Here is a 19,709-nt window from a genome sequence, read left to right on the forward strand (position 1 = left end):
TGCAAAGTAACAAGACACTTACTCAACACACACACTACACATAACACTAGCTATTACCTGATTGGTAAAATCCACTGTACCATCACCATGCCAATGCCCATTAGTTGTCGAGGCATTAGCTAAATAAAAAAAATTTCTAGTTAGTCAGCTGTTATTTTTATTATAAAAAGTCCTAAATTATATACAAAACAAGTTTTATAGTAAAATTTAGTTTTTGATAAGTAGATTTTAGTAAGCATTTTCTAAATAAAATGTGGCAACGCTGTGTTAGTGGCAGTTGGCAGTTTTGTTTTGTGCATTTGATAAACTTCATAAACTGAAATGGCGGATAATATGGATTTTTCAAAAAAGAAAACAAGATATTGCAGCTGTTGTATTGATTCATGTAAAAATATTGAATATAGCAGTACTGGATGCAGTTATTATATTCGGAAACATTGCGTACATGTCCTGCATCAACTAAATCCTTTCCTTTTTTGGTGTTGCTGATTGAAATTGGATATCATGGGAAATAAGACTTGAATCCAGTATAATGTTTAATATCCATTTTGATAGAATTCAAACAAATTACAATTCATACAAATTACAAATTTTAATAAGCAAAGCAGTAAGCACACAAAAAAGGAGCGCCTAAAAGGAGGACTTCGCAGATGTCACCACCCACACGTGATTTGTGCTGTTGTGTTGCTGTTTGCTTGTTTTGGTTGGTATAACATTAACATAACCTAAGAAATTATTTTTTGGCGGACTGTTGATTCGTATTTTAATAATTGTGGATTTCTTTCTTAAAAATAAAGGAAAATGGGAGTGTTTTGCCGTGAGTGTAATAAGGAGTTTCAGACTCAATCGAGTCTTAATCCGCACAGTAGAAACGTGCATAAAAAGTATGAAAACTATATAGAATATGAAACTCCTAAAAGGTATTGCTGCAAAGAATGTAACTTGTTTTTCAATTATAATAAAGACTTACGTGCCCATTTATTGGAGAAACACGACCATATTACAGAATTAGTGAATCTTCAGTTTAAAGACTTATCCGGTAGGTACCTAACTTGTTACTTTTTTTTCATTTTCATAATAAAGTTATTTTGTATTTTTAGAATTTACTGCTTGGATAGTAAGCGAACAAGAGCAACTTGGACTGAAGTATTCCAAAACAAGTGGATTAATGCGCTCTGGACAGTTAGAACAACATTATTACGAATGTTTGTCTTTTTCTATTACTGATCTACCAAGCACATCCCAATACAATGAACTACGAAAAACACACAACTCCTGCACCAGTCAAATAAAAATGGTCAGAAATATTGAAACAAGTAACTGTACTGTGTCATACTTTAAAACTCATTATGGCCATGATGAAAAATCAGTACAGTTACAGTCTTTTGAAAAACAAGAAAAGAAATATATTTGTTTACAGTGTAAATTAACTTTTAATGGTAATAGGGATTTAAGATTCCATTTACACGAAGAACATGGGCAACCTACTGAGCTGGTAAAATTGGAATTCGAAAACTTTTTAGGTAGGTATAAGTGACTTTCACACTATTATTTAAGTATGCAGGTTGATGTTGATATCAACATCATCAACGTTAATGATTTGGGAAACGTATTAAGCAAATGTAAAATTCATCTTTTTGCTGATGACACATTAATATATTTTTATGGGGAAGATTTTGTTGATGTAGTGGACACGATGAATCTTGAATTGCATTTATTAACTGAAAGATTTAAGTTAAACAAATTGAAAGTCAATGAGTTAAAATCCAAATACATGTTTATTGGTAATAATACTCTTTTCAGGAAATTCTTAAGTTTGGATGTTCACATTAAATTAAATAATGAAAAAATTGAAATGGTTCAGGAAATAAAGTATTTGGGATTCATATTGGATAGGGAACTAACTTTTAGTAAACATGTTGATTACATTTGCAGAAAGATAGGGAAAAAATAGGTTTTTTTCGAAGAGTATCACCATTTTTGACATTTCAAACTAAATTAACAATTTATAATTCGTTAATATTACCTCACTATTATTGTTGTTCATTGATTTATACAGGATGTTCTAATTATGACAGGCTTCAAATTCTCCAAAATAAGGCTATGCGAGTAATATTGAGATGCAATCGATATACTCGAATTCAAGATATGCTGAAAACTTTAAATTGGTTAAAAGTTGAACATTTTATGTATGTCCAATCTATGACATTCTTATTTAAGATGGTAAACCATTTATTGCCTGAGTATTTGAACAGTCAGTTGGTCCCGATAGCAAATGTTCATGAGCATAGCACTAGAGCTGCAAATTCAATAAATTTTTATGTTAGAACAACCAACAAGTCCAGTTCAATGAAAAGCTTGTTTCATAAAGGAATTGTACAGTTCAATAATATACCTTATCACATTAAAAATGGCCATAATGCAACTATCTTTAAGAGATTATTAGTCCATTATATTAAAACTAAGACCTAGAAACCAATTGGCAATGTTTGTTGTACTTCCAGTGTTTTTATTTTTATTTTTATTTTATTTTTTCTTTTTTTATTAATATATTGAATGTTTCTGATTAATTTAATTTGACAATGCTTATTTCTTTATTTGTTTAGTCTCATGTTTTTAATTTTTGTAAAAATTTTTGTAATACTTTATGATAATTATACAGCGCTCCTTGCCTTGACAATTCTTATGTAATTTGTACAGGTGTGGAGTGCAATGTTTCTGTTTTGTGTATTATCTATTATAATAAATAAATAAATATCTATCTATCTAAACAATTTAGATTTCATAGGTACTTTTATGTAGGTACTTATTACTTTTAAAATTAAGCTATCAGTAGTATAACTGCCCATGTAATCACCTGTTATGTTGTTTTTGTAGATTTTACTGTGTGGATGGCACAAGAAGAAAAAAATAATTATATTCAGTACTGTAAAAACACAGGAGTAAAGCGTCACAAAGAGCATGAAACGTCTTACTATGAATGTATACGATCCTCAAAAAATTATCCTACAAAACAAAATCGAGAAAGATCATTAAAATCCCTTGGATCCTGCAAAATGTTAAATTCGTGTACTAGTCAAATAATAGTATCCAAAAATATTCAAACTGATTGTTGTACAGTTACTTATTTTAAAACGCATTATGGACATGATAATGACATAGAACATTTACATGTTCCAAAATCTGATAAAGAAAATATTGCTTCAAAGCTTATTTTGGGAGTTTCTTCAAAAATGTAAGTAAAATGTTTGCATATACACAATATAATTTAAAACAAACATGTTACCATTAAACCACCTTTTAAATTAATCAATTTTAAATTACCATTAAATCACCTATTAATCGTGAATATTTGCTACAGTTTATTTTAAACTAGATTATTTTATTTAATTTAAAAATTTAATTATTTTATTTAAAATTATCAACGGGCTGTGTAACTGCCCCGAACTTCTCTCCAAAATATCTCTATTTGTCCCCAGTCGTTCGACTAGGCAGGTGCAAACCTTTTATGTCTCTTTTCATAGATTCAATTATTCTTACAACACATTTATTCCTAGAACTCTTCGATTAGCTAACTCATTAAATAACCTCGAAATTTTTAATATATCAGTTTCCCGCTTTAAAAACCTAATTTCTTCCCTAACTTTTTAACTTTTTAATATTTTCGGCCAGAGCTTTTGTATTGTGATTAGTGTTACATGACCTGTATGTATTAGATAACTTAAAACCGTTATACCTTACAACATTTCCGAATTGATTTAGGTGATATCTTTTGTTTGTAATTGTACTGACCTAATGTTATCTTATTCTTTTTTTCTTTCTTTTTTGTAACTGTATTACTCATACGAGTTATTTTTTCTCAAACCACTTGGTTATATGTTATATTACGATAGTTTATGTTATATAATTGGTTAACATTAATGTTATATAATTGTATAATTATGTTATATAATTTAGAACACTGTAAAATTTATATCGGAATAGGGCTTGCCCGTGAATAAATAAATAAAAAAGAATGTTTGATTCTCCTCAGGGGCGTCATTTGAAATTTTGATTGGTGGGGGAGGGGGAAGCATTACCTATATACAGGGTGGGGCAAAATCTGATTTTTATTAAAAAAATCAAAACCATTGATTTTTTTGATTTTTTAAATTTGAACATTTTGATTCTTTGAAATTATTGTTAATTATTTTAATGTATAAGTCTAAAAATTATAATACAATTTGCGGCTCAAAACTTGTGACAACGCATTTGTCGTGCTTCTTGCGAGAAAATTTAAGCAAGATATGTTTTCGGACGAAGTAATAAAAAATGTAAATGGACTACAATGGTGGTTATCACAAAAAGATGAGCCGGAAATCTTGAAACAAACAGTTGCCAATAATAAAACAGTTCCTGTGTGCAACTGCTTCTTCAGCTTCAGTAGAACGCGTATTTAGCTCTTTTGGTCTTGTACACTCGGATATTAGAAACAGATTAGGCATAGAAAAAGGAGGAAAACTCGTGTTTTTGTTTAAATTGTATAACGAAAATGAATAGACTGAAAATATACAGTAATAAAATTTAGGTGTTACGTTTAGTTTAAGAATTTGGAATTATGTACTTCTTTTTTGTTGTTTTTGCTAAAAGCAGATACTTCTTTTGATCTTTGAGAAAACTTTTATATTATGTTGTTATCTGCTTCTGAATAAAAAAGAAAAAAATTGATTTAAATCATGATTTTAATTTTAAAAATCAAGCGATTTAAATCATGATTTTAATCGTGATTTTAATCACTTGATTTTAATCAGCCCAACCCTGATATACAATACGTTATATATTATGATGTAATGATGAAAATTGATGTCTTTTTTGTAAATTTCAGTCACTTTCCAGCTATCAAATGATGCCCCTGATTTTCCTAACATAATATATTTTACTATTTTAGTGCACTTAAGACTGTACGGGATAGCATAGGAGGTGAATTAAAAAGAGCTGATTTAATTACAAGAAAAGATATTACCAATATTAAACACTCCTATGGCATTGATCTGAAAGATGAATGTAGGCACAAAGATGACGCAACCAGTGTTCATTTATGGGTGACTGAATGCTTACAGACCAAGCCAAGTCCAGTATTATTTTATAAACAACAGGGCATAATAATGGATAATAATCCTGAATTTAAGAGTAATGATTTTTGTCTAATTTTTATGAATGCTGTACAAAAGAAAATGTTAGTTAAGTTTGGGAAGTCTGTTATTGCAATTGATGGAACTCATGGGCTCAATTCCTATGACTTTGAACTTACAACAATATTAGTAAGAGATGAATTTGAGAATGGATTTCCCACTGCTTTTTTATTTTCAAACAGAAAAGATACTTATATTTACCAACTTTTTTTTGAAACAATACGTGAGCGTGTTGGTATTATACAGTCAAATGTGTTCATGTCAGACATAACTAACACCTATTATAATGCCTGGTCAAATGTAATGGGTTCTGTTCCAAACAGACTGTTATGTGCCTGGCACATAGATAGGGCATGGCAAGTAAATGTTAACAAAATATCTGATTCTGAAAAAAAATCATATGTATACAAGATGTTAAAAGAGCTGCAATTTGAGTTAGATTCAGATAAATTTTTTGAGAGTCTTAATAACTTTTTGGGTAAAATTTTAAATGATGCAGATACATCCAATTTTGGTAGGTATTTCCAGCAGAACTACTGCGATAATATCGAACAATGGGCCAATGTTTATAGAAAGGGTTGTGGAATTAATACCAATATGGCCATTGAAAATTTTCATAAAGTTTTAAAATACTTTTATTTAGATAAGAAAAAAATGAAAAGATTGGATAAGAGTATCCATCAGTTGATATTGTTTTTAAGGGATAAGACAGTTGAAAGAATTATAAAGCTTAAAAAAGGCAAGCCTGATGAAAGCTCTATAACATCTAGACATCGAACTGCATTAGCTTGTTCTTTTACAATGGTACAAGATAATAATGTGTATATATTAAATGAAGAAAAAAATGAATACCTTGTTGAAAGACAAAAAACTGTTAGTTGCTGCTACATTACATGCAGTTTGTGCAATATATACAGGGTGGTTCATCTTATTCGCCTCGGTCTCTGTACGGAAAACCACTTGATATTTTAAAAAATTTTCTTCACAGAAATATACAGGGCCTTTAATACTACAACCTAAAAATAATGTGAATTATACAGGGTGTTCCAAAAAAGAGTGGTATATCAAAGTTATATTTTTTCTTATAGAATGCCCTATATCTGATGACATTATTGAATTGACCTTAAAAAATAAGCTATACTTTCATAAGGGTTCCCTATACCTAAATACAGGGTGTTTTGATTTATTTCGATTTTTATAAAAATGTAAGGTTTAAGAAAAAAATAAATATCTACGAATCTAAGAAGCAGTAACAAATTCTTTCTTGGATTTTAATAATAGACTATTTAGCATACTTAAACACATGCTTATTGCAACAAAATTCTTTACAGGGTGGTCAAAATATGAGATTGTTCTATTAACAAATTCAAGCTATAATAACTTACTTATTTTAAATGGAACACCCTGTATCTTACTAGTCTATCGCGTAGAAAATTTACTTAGCTTTCAATTTGTATTAGGGTTTCCTATACCTATCTTTTTACAGGGTGGTCAAAATATTAGATTGTTCTATTAACAAATTCAAGCTGTAAAAACTTACTTATTTTAAATGGAACACCCTGTATCTTACTAGTCTATCGAGTAGAAAATTTACTTAGCTTTCAATTCTTATTAGGGTTTCCTATACCTATCTAGCTTCATTTTTTAAATATTTAAAGATTTCCTAATTTGTAAGCTTTAAAAATTAGAATTAAGTACCTATGTCGTGGTTATGTACAACACATCACCAACACCGGCAATATACGTGGATATCTTAGGCAAGATAGTTTCATTAATAAAATTCACATTTTTATCATTTAATCACACAGAGTGTTCTTATTTTAAATGACATACTCGATATTCTATTCTTTATAATGGAAGATATTTAAAATCTCTTCAATTCCATGTTAACATTCTCAATACACATGTTATTCTGTAAATATAAATTTCCATGTTATTCTGTAAATACCTGTTTTTACATATTTTTGTACAATAGGCTCGTTTTCGTCAAAGTAGCCATTGCATTTAATTGTTTGTAATTGTGATTTAAAGATTCAAACAAAAAGTGACGTTCTTAAATTTACTTAATAACCGTTGGGTTAAGATATGGAAAAACTTATACGGAATGAAATATAATTTAAATATCTTCCAGAATACGGCATCTAATATAGGGTATGCAGTTTAAAATAAACATATTATTCAATTTCACATGTAGGCCAAAATCAACTAAAATAATACAACACTCTGTGTGATTACATGATAACAATGAACATTTTATTATTAATGACAGTATCTTGTCTAAGTATATTGCCGGTGTTGGTGGTGTGTTGTACATAAACACGACATAGGTACTTATGTAATTCTAATTTTTAAAGCTTACAAATTAGGAAATCTTTAAATATTTAAAAAATGAAGGGAGATAGGTATAGGAAACCTTAATAAGAATTGAAAGCTAAGTAAACTTTCTACTCGATAGACTAGTAAGCTACAGGGTGTTCCTTTTAAAATAAGTAAGTTATTACAGCTTGAATTTGTTACTAGAACAATCTAATATTTTGACCACCCTGTAAAAAGATAGGTATAGGAAACCCTAATACAAATTGAAAGCTAAGCAAATTTTCTACGCGATAGACTAGTAAGATACAGGGTGTTCCATTTAAAATAAGTAAGTTATTACAGCTTGAATTAGTTAATAGAACAATCTCATATTTTGACCACCCTGTAAGAAATTTTGTTGCAATGAGCATCTGCTTAAGTATGCTAAATAGTCTATTATTAAGATCCAAGAAATAATTTGTTACTGCTTCTTAGATTCGTAGATATTTATTTTTTTCTAAAACCTTACATTTTTATAAAAATCGAAATAAATCAAAACACCCTGTATTTAGGTATAGGGAACCCTTATGAAAGTATAGCTTATTTTTTAAGGTCAATTCAATAATGTCATCAGATATAGGGCATTCCATAAGAAAAAATATAACTTTGATATACCACTCTTTTTTGGAACACCCTGTATAATTCACATTATTTTTAGGTTGTAGTATTAAAGGCCCTGTATATTTCTGTGAAGAAATTTTTTTAAAATATCAAGTGGTTTTCCGTACAGAGGCCGAGGCGAATAAGATGAACCACCCTATACATTCATTTAGTTGTACCTGTATAGATTATTTAATAAAAAATACGATATGTAAACACATTCATTATGTAGCAAAGCAAGATAGTGCAGATCACATTCAACCTGAAGACCTTTCTAAAAATCAAACCATATCAGCTGATGTTGAACAGCTTTTTTCTCATATCTCTAACTCTAACACATCAAATTAAACAGATAAACTCAAAGAAAATGTAATTACAAATTTACATAATCTTTTACAAAATGTAATTTCAAAGGATTTATCTCTTGACCAATTGAAATCTGTTAGTCATCATCTGAGTACTGCCTTAGCAGTTATTAATATTTCAATGCCCTCTGAAATTAACTTTGTGAGCAATCCCGCCACAAGTCAAGAGCCTTCAAATAAAAATATCACAAAACAGAAATCATTTATCAAAAAGAAAAAAAACCAAACCTGTAAATTTAAGTAAGAGTACACCAAAAGAGAAAACTCTTGTTAAGGAGATGTTGAATAGTGACATTGTAGTAACTGACAATGTTGATAATGATCATCAATATATTTAAACTTTCGGTGCTAATGTCTGGTCTCACAGATGGAGTTAACCATACGTTACCAATGGTTTACCATACCAATAATTAACGATTTTCCGATATTCGGGCTAGGTCATTCAATAGCTTCATATTTTACTTAACCGCTGTTAGTTTTAAAATATTGTTAAACTTAGTTACATAGTTCATTTGTTACATAAAATTTCAGTCTCAGGACGATGTTAGCTTTTGTGGTTGTAGTAAAAGAAACTATTGTAACTTTCAGGTCCGGTTTCACCAACAACAAATAAATCAATGAATAATTATTTATCGAATAAAATTTATTAAACGTTTGATAATATAAAGTTAAACTGGCGAATTTACTATTTTCTAAATATTCACGGCCAGTTTAACTTGCCAATTTACTCAAAGAGTACCTAAGTATTTTTTTGATAAATAAATAAAGTAAGTCTTATTTAACATTAGTAAAATGGAGAAATGTCAGTTTATTGCTCCAATCATAGAATAAACCACTATTTGTCGTTAGTATTATATTTTCAGTGAATAAAATATTATCTTTTTGCTTCTCTGAAATAGAAGTGAACTATCAGGAGGAGCAAAAATATTTAAAGAGACGTCTACTCTAGAGGGAGTTCACAGTAATGATAAATTGGAATGCAACGATTCTGGGGATAGTTCTGAAAAATATGAAGTTGAAATACAAAATCTCGATACAGATAGTAAAAAACGCAACTGATTCAATTACAACGCAGCCAAAGGAGGAGTGGACACTATTGATAAGACGTGTGAAGGCTACAATTGTGCAAGATCAACTAATCACTGGCATATGACGATTTTTTATACAATATTGAATATGGCTGGCACAAATTCATAATTCTGTTTAAATGGCCCAACGGATAGCACTTCGAAGAATATTTTTATAGACAGTAGGTATGAAATTGCTTGATCCACATACAAGATGTAGAGCAATTGCAACAAACATGCCAAGGATGATAACTATGTGACTCAGAGAAATTTTTGATATCACGTTTAATGCACAAATATTGAAATATCACATGCTTGTTGTTTTTACTGTGGAAGCTAGAAAAATCGAAAAACAAAGCACAATTGTTACTCGTGTAATAAATGTATGCACTTTGAACACATAAAAATTATATGTGTCTAATGTTCAGAAACAGGTAGACTTTTTTTTAAATTTAAAGTTACCACATTTGTTTGAATCGTTTAAGTGTGGTTATTATAAGTGGATAAATTTATCTTTAGTTTAAAAATAATTATGCCAGTTTTTGGTTTAAAGTTAAAGTTTACGGTTTTTTCTCACTTTTTAGAACAATTACTTATTTTCTAAGGAATTATTTTTGTCAAAATAAATGTTTGTAAATATAATTTGTAAACAAAACTATTTAATAAGACCCTTGGAGTACTTAATTAAATTTTGAAAATTTACGGAATTTATAGTACCTACTATTTAGGGCATGTATAAATACACAGTCCCAGAGACGGACATTAGCACTTATGTTTAAATAATTCACTTTGGCAGTGAAAGGTTAATAATCATTTAAGGGGCTCTCCTAGTGTAAACATATGAAATTCATATAGATACTTTTTTGAGAATGTCTTAAATAAAAAGTACTGTACCAGTTGTTTAGAAAATTTGCGTGATAATTTATTATAAAAAGAAGTAGGTAAAAACATTTTCATAAAAAAATATTGAAAATTGAACGATTTATGCACCATCTGCTGGCACCATGAAAAAAACAGCTCCACTGCTGCAGTGATTGGGACTAATAGAGATCCTGAAATATAAAATTTCAAAGTGAAGTTTTTTACATATACTTTTTTTTATAATAAATGCTCATGCAGAGTAGTTTCAAAACAACTGGTACAGTTCTTTTTATTTTAGAAATTCCCAAAAAAGTATATGAATTTCGTACTTTTATACTAGGATAGCCCATTAAGTTAATTAGCTACATATGTACTTTTTGGAAAAATTTTTCTTTTTACGGATGATAACAGTATTACTTGGAGCAACTCAACTATTGCAACTCTTCATGCAACTATAACTTCTGATCTACTAACGATAAAAACCTGGTATTAGCAGTATAGACAGTAGCATTATCCTACAAAGGAGCTCTTCAACCCTGCTTCTTAATAACAGCCGTCAACATTACTGTTGATTCTGTAAAATTTCTTGGTATTTTTTTTTAGACATCAACCTGAAATGGTCCCTTTACATCGATTTTTTGTTAAATAAGAAACTCGCTTCAGCTTGTTATGCAATAAGATGTGTTTCTAAGGAAATACATTTAGCATCTTCTAAAATAAGATATTTTTCTTTATTAGAGTCCCATCTTCGATATGGTCTTCCTTTTTGGGGCTCCCAATCTGATGTTATTTTTAAATTACAACAAAGAGATAAGATATCTGTTTGGCCTCAAAAGAACAACACATTGCAGAAGTTACTTCAAAGATCACGGAATTTTAACACTTCCTTTTTGATACACATATTTTAAAAATTGTTTGCTTAATTCGTAGTAGTAATCTTTATTTCGAAAATTGTACATACATATTATATTTATACAAAGAGATATACATATACGCAGAGCAAAATGCACGTCAACAAAGAAAAACATAACAGAAATCCTGTTACATATTTGAATTCGTAAAATATGGTTCTATCTACAATAGTAAACTTTGTACAGCCTTTTTATACCGAGTTACATTTGTCATTACTCTGATGTCATGGCGCAATGTATTGAAGAATCTCGTTCAAGAATATTTGGCACTTTTTTCTGTCACAGTCAATCTGTGAATGGGGTAGATATACTTAATTTCCCTATTGTTATAACAGTGAGGATTTATTTCTGAAGAGGAATAGTATGCATTCCTCAATAGATATAAGTGTTTTATTTATTTAATTAACACTTGTGTTTATTTTAGTAATATTTTGTATTTTGACAACGGCACCCGATTTGGGCGTCGAAACGTTAATAAAATTATTTTTTTCATTTTAATTGTGGCTTATTTCCCATATAAATAATTAATCATAAGATATAAGTATATTGCAGTTACTGTTAACATATTGCTAGTTTTGAAGATTTCTCTACAAGATGCTCCAAATCTCATTCTTTAAATAATTCTGAGCGCTCGTTTCTGACATAAAAATATTTTATCAAGTTTATTGCTTCACCATAAAAAATTGCATCATAACGCACCAAAAATTCAAAGTTTGAAAAATAAACTGTTTAGGCCATATTGATTCAAATATTATTGATAATACCCTTGAAGTATAGCACACTGAATTCAACCTTTTACTAAATTGCTGTAAGTTTCATCAATTGGCATGCCTAAAAATGTAGTTTTAGTCCCAATTTCAATGTTTGTATCATCTAACAGAAGATCATTTGGATATTCCATGTTTGATCTGGTTGTTCCAAACATTAAACAGTTCGTTTTTTGTTTATTAATAATTAGTTCTTCACTGGAGAACCACTTTAACATGTCTCCATAAATGTCAACAGATTCATTTAGTAAAATCTTCAAATGATCTGCTGTTACTAGGACATTTGTACCATCCAGCATAATTAATTAGACTGCAATTGTTGCTATTAAAACAGTCACGCCCGGTTTCATAATCAACTTAAAGTAAACATTAACTAAAGTTCACTTTAACGTTGACATTTATCCATATGAATTGCATTGATAAAGGTACCAACTTAAAATTTAAAGTCCACATTAACTGATTATGAAACCGAGCGTAAGGCATATCTTTTATGTAATGTACAACATGAAAATTATCATCTCTGTTATGCTGCCCTGAGGAATGCCTAATTTTATAGTTTTAATTTCTGATTTCATATTCATATTATCCTTTGTTACAATTACCCTTTGTGATCTTCCCGAAAAAGAAGCATAGGGAGACGCAGAATATCGTAGCTGTTCAACCTGAGAGAATGGTACGGATGTACATCATATGAACTTTTCAGAGCAGCCGTCTCTAAAATCCGAATAGCTATGAGGATTGCCGACCTCCGTCGCGGAGATGGCACTTAAAGAAGAAGATCTTCCCGATAAGAATAATTTGAAGCACTTATGAGCTACACCATTTATATCATATAAGCTTAGTTTTCTCAGTAATAGATCATGGTTTACACAATCATATTATGCTTTTGTTAAATATAGAAATATCCCTAATATTGTTTCGTTCTGTTCTAGTACTTGTAAAACACTTTTGAGTTAATTGATATTATATGGCTGTGTCTACGTCTCTTTGCCTTTAAGATATGCATGTTGACTATTATTGAATACTTTCGTAAACACCTACATGTCTTTCCAACAAGGCCTAATCATGACTACTCCACCAGAAATTCAACCTTTGATGTCTATTTACCGATCTCGTCCACTGAGTTGGTAAATCTATATTGTATTCCACAAAAAAAAAACTATACAACCATCTCCCTTTACAATTTAAATTTGCAACATATTTCCCTAAGTTTCGTAAAATTCAAAAACGCTATCTAAAGAACCATATTATTCAGTAGAAGAGTTTCTTAAAGGGATAGGCGCAAACTTTCGGCTTCGATGCTATTTAAATGTATTCATTTTTTTCGAATCCTGAGAAAACTAATAAGTATTTTTAAAAAATTTAAACGCAGAATGAAAGATCACGTTATTACCGAGGGCCGAAAGTCCCTAAAAACTTATTAGTTTTTTCAGGATTCGAAAAAAATTGTGGTATTTTCTACATCGAACATTCGCTATTTTTGTCATACAACGCACTTATTCAAACAGAATATGGTGACAAGACAGTGACAAACACGGCTATTGAATATTTGACACGGCTTCAGTAATATTTTGAGTTGTTTATTTAATAATATTGATAGGTAATGTATTTGATAAATAGTTGATTCAAGACGTGAAATTAATAAAAAGTGATTTATTGCTTATTATTTATTGAAGATCCAAGCAGCATACACCAAGATTTATTCTGCGAGCCAAGTATTTTGTTGTTAAATGTGTTTAAAATATATCTAAGGGTTCCATAATAACAATACATATGAAGACTACAGGAGAAAAACAAGGAATGTCACATTTTATACATATTGAGATAAACATCAATAAAGGTTTAATTCTTATGATATCTAAAAACTACTTAGGAGATTCTTAGCATAATTCTAGCAATTATTAGTCTATAATCTTAATATAATATTAATCTATATTAACTTGTGAATTTAACCCCTTAATGCACAATTTTTTGGAAAAAGACCGGCCAAAAAAATTAAATTTATTTTTAAAGTAAAAAGTGATCCTAGCGCGCAGGTGAGCCCAACTAGTACTTGCATTTATCCGATTACTGAAATAATTGTCACGAAACTGTCACTGGACGATCACAATTTTTGTTGTAATAATGGGAAGGACGATGCGATGAACGATATTTTTTTTGTTGGAGCATATTTTGTTTACTGTGCAGGAGCGTGATTTATATGTATATTGAAAAATGAGCGAGTCAGAATATTATGAAGACACAAATTTGTCTGAAAGCGGCTCACGACAAAGAAATAAGTCGTAAATGATACCTAATTAGAAAAAGGAGTATATTTTTTCTGAAATGTGTAAGTTTTATAGTTTACAATCCCATGTGAAAATCAGATGTGAACTCCAGTGAATTTTTTCCTTCTAACTATGATGTCTATCGTAATGATCGTCAACTAGATCAGTTGGGACTTACCTCTGGTGGTGGAGTTTTAATTGCAGTTGATAGTACAATAGAATCGGATGTTGTAGATACATCCCACTTACATAATATTTTTCCTATGATTGACTGTTTAGTTTGTAAATGTTTTGTTCCTTTTAGCACATTTTATATAGCTGTCGTTTACATACCCCCATCTATTTCGTTAGAATATTTTGAAAATTTCCTTGAATCGTTTGAAAATTTGGATGTTTTAAACTCTGGATGAACAAGTTATTATTGTAGGCGATTTTAATTGTCCAACATTTATTGATAGTGATATGGGTGATAACAAAACTCGTTCACTAATGAATATGCTAGCTTTTTTAAATATGAAGCAGTCTAATGATATTTTAAATGGTAATTTTAGATTATTAGATTTAGTCATTAGTAATATAAACTGTACGGTAACTAGGGATTTTATACCTTTGGTGAATGAAGATATTTATCATCCATCTCTGTCAATTGAATTAAAGGATATTGTTAAAAAACGTAATAATTTTAACTCAAATATTAAGAACAAAACATATAACTTTAAAAAAGCGAACTATCTTGACCTTTATAATAATTTTATGTATACAAATTGGAACTTTTTAGACAACTGTCTTACAGTTGATGAAGCGGTGGGAAGTTTTTACAACAGATTTTATGAAATTTTTGACACACATGTTCCAGTCTATAAAAATTATAAACATCGATATCCAGTTTGGTATACGGAGGAAATTATTAAACTCATAAAAGAAAAATTCAAGCTACATAAAACTTTTAAACGAACAAATAATATTGTTTACTACCAAGAATTTAGTAGATATAGATTAGAAATCAAACAAAAGTGTAAGGAAGCATATATTTTATATTTACAAAATATACAGATTAGGCTGACACAAGATCCAAAATATTTTTGGTCTTTTGTTAATCATAAAAACAATACTTCTAGAATTCCAGGAAATATGTTTTATAATAATGAATCATTTGATAACTCTCAAGCAATAGTCAATGCCTTTAGTACATTTTTTAAAAGTGTTTATTCTTTGCCAGATATTAATGATGAGTCTAATTTAAATTTTGACCCGGGTACCTGGTTGGATATTAGTTGTGAACCAATAACTGAAAAGGAGATTTTGGAAGCTGGAAAAAGGTTAAAGAACAAATTTACGTGAGGTCCAGATACAATCCCATCATTTCTTTTTAAAGATTGTCTGCGGGTTTTAATAAAACCACTACAAACAATTTTCAACTTAATTTTAAAAACGTCCTATTCACAAATCAGATAGCCGTAATATCGTGAATAATTATAGACCAATCTCTATTTTGAATAATGCTGCTAAAATCTTGGAAACCTTTTTGTACAATCGTATATATGTATCTGCTAGGAATCTTATATCTACAGATCAGCATGGATTCATGAGCGCAAGATCCACTACTAGTAATCTTGCAGTATTTACTCAGTATTTATGTAAATCACTTGACGCAAGGGGGCAAATTGATGCAGTTTACACTGACTTCTCAAAAGCATTCGACAAGATAAACCATCGAATATTATTACAAAAACTTTCTTCGATGGGAATTAACAATACTTATTTCCAGCTTCTCAAGTCTTACCTGTCGCAACGCAGACAGTATGTTTATTATAATGGCTATAGTTCCGAAATATATACTGCAACTAGTGGAGTCCCGCAAGGATCGAATTTAGGTCCATTGCTATTTTTATTATTTATAAATGATTTGAGTGAGTCCTTAGATTGTAATAAGCTGATGTTTGCGGATGACTTGAAATTATATGTAACAATTAATACCTTACAAGATTGTGTTATGTTGCAAACACAAATTAATTTATTACATAATTGGTGTCTACAAAACCAACTTCACCTAAACAAATCTAAATGTAAGATTCTTACTTTTAGTCGTAAATATAATACTTTGATGTTTCCATATGAAATTGATAATGTTGTACTAGAAAGAACTAATTGTATCAAAGATCTGGGTATTTACATGGACTGTCAACTAACATTTAATTATCACATTAATTCTATTGTTTCCTCGGCATATCGCTCATATGGTTTTATTATTCGCAACTGCAAAAGTTTCTATAATCTATCAGCACTAAATGCTATGTACATGAGCTTAGTTAGATCCAAATTGGAATCCGTATCCGAACTGGATACGGTGCTTTAATATGGAATCCTATTTATTTTAAATATTCCAACGTTATCGAATGGGTTCAAAAAAAATATCTAAAATTTTTAACCTTCAAAGTTACAGGAACATATCCCCAAAGGGGTTGTGATTATGTCGCTTTGTTAGATAGTTTTAATTTTATTTCATTAGAAATGCGTAGGAATCAATCAGCGATATTATTTTTGCATAAACTATTAAATGATAGAGTTGACTGTCCTAATTTACTAGCACAAATCGATATCTTTGTTCCTCGGGTATCAGCTCGATCTAATAATACATTTATGTGTGAAAGATCCTACACGAATATAATGTTGAAAGCACCAATCAACTTAATGTGCAGAAACGCAAACAAACTACATATCTAATAATTGTGATATCTTCTGTTGTGGTGCTTATGAATTAAAAAACAAGTGTCGAGCTCTTACCTAAGGTATTTCATTTTGTTTCTTTTTTTGTCTTTATAACGTATATTTGTTTTTTTTTATTTATTTCTTTGTTTGCATGAGAATTGTTTATTATTTATTTGTAAAATTGCTCTGTAAATGGGTAACTGTTGGGCAATAAACGCTATTATTATTATTATGTAAATGATAAACATCAATAAAACAATTGTTTTTTCTTGCTTTCACATTATTATTTTCAATTCGCGATCGCATTCGAGCGTGAAAAATTATAGTAACATAAAGTAAAATGCCGCTCGAATTATCTCGAGTGTGCACATTTTGGCTAGTTTAGCGCTCTCGAGTTAACTCGAGTGTGCACGTTAAGGGGTTAATAATGCACCAAAAAACTGCTAACATTCCTTTTTTCGTCCAGTGGCGTGCGGACAATCCTGCTCCTTCGCCTGGAAAGAAATTTATAAAAAATTTATATAGACTGATCTTTCTGGTTATTGTTCTGAATCGATAGTCTAGTCGATAGTACTCAGTTTTTGCTACCACATGACGAGAAAAGTCAAAATTTATGAAAAAGTGGCATTCCTTGTTTTTCCCCTGTATTCTTCATATATGTTACTACTAAAATTCACCGTATCACTTTTCCCCTTTTGTCAATTATTAGTTTTTATTATATAGTATATAAATTATTGTAATCACTGAATACATAGTTAATGAAAAATAATCATAATTAATTAACTGAATTAATAATTTAAGCGATTGTACAAGTAACGGTTTATTATCCAAGAACATTCAAAAGCCATCTCTAAGTTAATGATGACAGTGCCATTGTTAAGTAATGTTTACATCTCAAAACCAGTGAGAATTTTACTACACGTAGTTTGCCTTGTAATGAAAGAAAAAGTAGAGACAGCAGTAAAATATTTGCACCTACGCTCGTAATGAATAACTAAGAAATTAAAGTATGTACCTCTATGTACAAGTACCCAAAGTATTTTTATCTATATTTAGGTGTTATATGCAGTAGCTTAAAACTTTTAGTTTCTAAGGTTGTATTTTATTTTTTGTATGTTCAATTTGCAATTTATATAAATTTTGCAATATTGTTACTTTGTTTTTGCTTTACTTCAATTATCTTTTTAGCTAAACTCAGTAAATTGTATTTGTTATTGTCATTAAATAACAAATTGTATTTGTTATTGTTATTAAATAACAATAACAAGATTACAATTTACTATTTTTCTGACTCTATGTAAGCCTTGTCTAGAAAATTGTAAAATTTTCAGTAACAATAAAGCATATTTCAATTCTATAATAAATTATTTTTTTCACGTTTTTGTTTTATTCTACATGATTTCTCGTTAACGTAACTCTGCAAAATTTCTTCATGATAATTTGAAACAAAATATTATTTTGACAAATTCAAATGTTCTTTTCAATCTATTCAATCAGAAATAGCGACCCTAACTGAAAATAAGGTCACTATCGAGTTTATGTTTGTCTCATCGCATTCGGGTATACAAGGAAATAAAAGAAGCAGATCAACTAGCTGTTAACTGGAAAGTGCAAGCAAGGGACAGAACAGAATGGCGTAGAACGCTTGAGAAGGTCGAGGCTCTCTAAGGGCTGTAGCACCAAGATGATGATGATGAAGATCAACTAGCCTGCTTGACATCCTTCAGCCAGGACTCCATTCATATTAACGAGGTTTCTACTTATGATTTGAAGTCAGAAATAAAATGTAATGGGTTAAGTGGCAAAATAAGTGGAGTACATCATAACACAAACTCAAAGAAATTAAACAATTAGTGAAACCGTGGCTTCGGCCAACAGCGGATAGACCCGACCAAGTGTAAATAACACATTTGCGGCTGGGACACAGTAACTTAACCCATATGCGGCACCTCTTTATGGGAACTGTGCCACCAATATGCGAAAATTGGTCCCAAAGTATATAAAGGAAGCCCTAGGAGTAAACATGAATGTAAGTTATCTAAAAGACACTAGATTATATTATCAGCTATTGTAACTTTACCTGTATTACAATATGTTTTTATGTCGCTAATATCCCTTGTGGTTGCAGCGTAAAATAAATAAAAAAGAATATTTGTTTCTATAGAGTAATACTAAGATTACTTAAAATATCTTCAATTTGTGTAAACTGTTTATCTTAGTCTTCCTAAAAATTCTTAAGCATAAATTATGTTATTTTGTTTTTATCAAATGTAATTTTTTGAGCAGAGTTATCAAATATTAAATTAGATGTTGGATCATAATTTGAGAAAACAAACCTATAGTATGTAGCTAGAATGTCAGATTATAGATGCTCATGATTCTCAAAAACGTACCTTGTAAAAAAAGGATACAAAGTTATAAAACAATAAACATCTAAAACATGTACTGGATGTATAAATACCTCCTTTTTGTATATGGAAGAAGAGGTTTTGTATTTTAGCCAATGTAAGTGGAACACAGTTAAACTGATTCAATTGTTATATCCTACAGAAATAATCCATATCATACACACACACAGAGAGAGGAAGAGATCAAAATGAAGATAATTTTGGAGATGGTTTCTAACCTTATGGAAT

The 19,709-nt window shown here is 29.8% G+C and overlaps 1 protein-coding gene across 1 annotated transcript; it reads left to right on the forward strand.

Moving 5' to 3' along the window:
• Positions 1–258: 258 nt before the first annotated feature.
• Positions 259–6,166, forward strand: LOC126878735 (uncharacterized). Its single transcript, XM_050641604.1, has 4 exons — positions 259–1,039; positions 1,101–1,523; positions 2,878–3,235; positions 4,928–6,166. Exons 1-4 carry the CDS (start codon positions 802–804, stop codon positions 6,141–6,143), a joined length of 2,235 nt encoding a protein of 744 aa, XP_050497561.1. The 5' UTR covers positions 259–801; the 3' UTR covers positions 6,144–6,166.
• The last annotated feature ends 13,543 nt before the right edge of the window (positions 6,167–19,709 follow it).

The sequence above is a fragment of the Diabrotica virgifera genome, chromosome 10 (genome assembly GCF_917563875.1).
Source record: "Diabrotica virgifera virgifera chromosome 10, PGI_DIABVI_V3a".
Classification (NCBI taxonomy): domain Eukaryota; kingdom Metazoa; phylum Arthropoda; class Insecta; order Coleoptera; family Chrysomelidae; genus Diabrotica; species Diabrotica virgifera.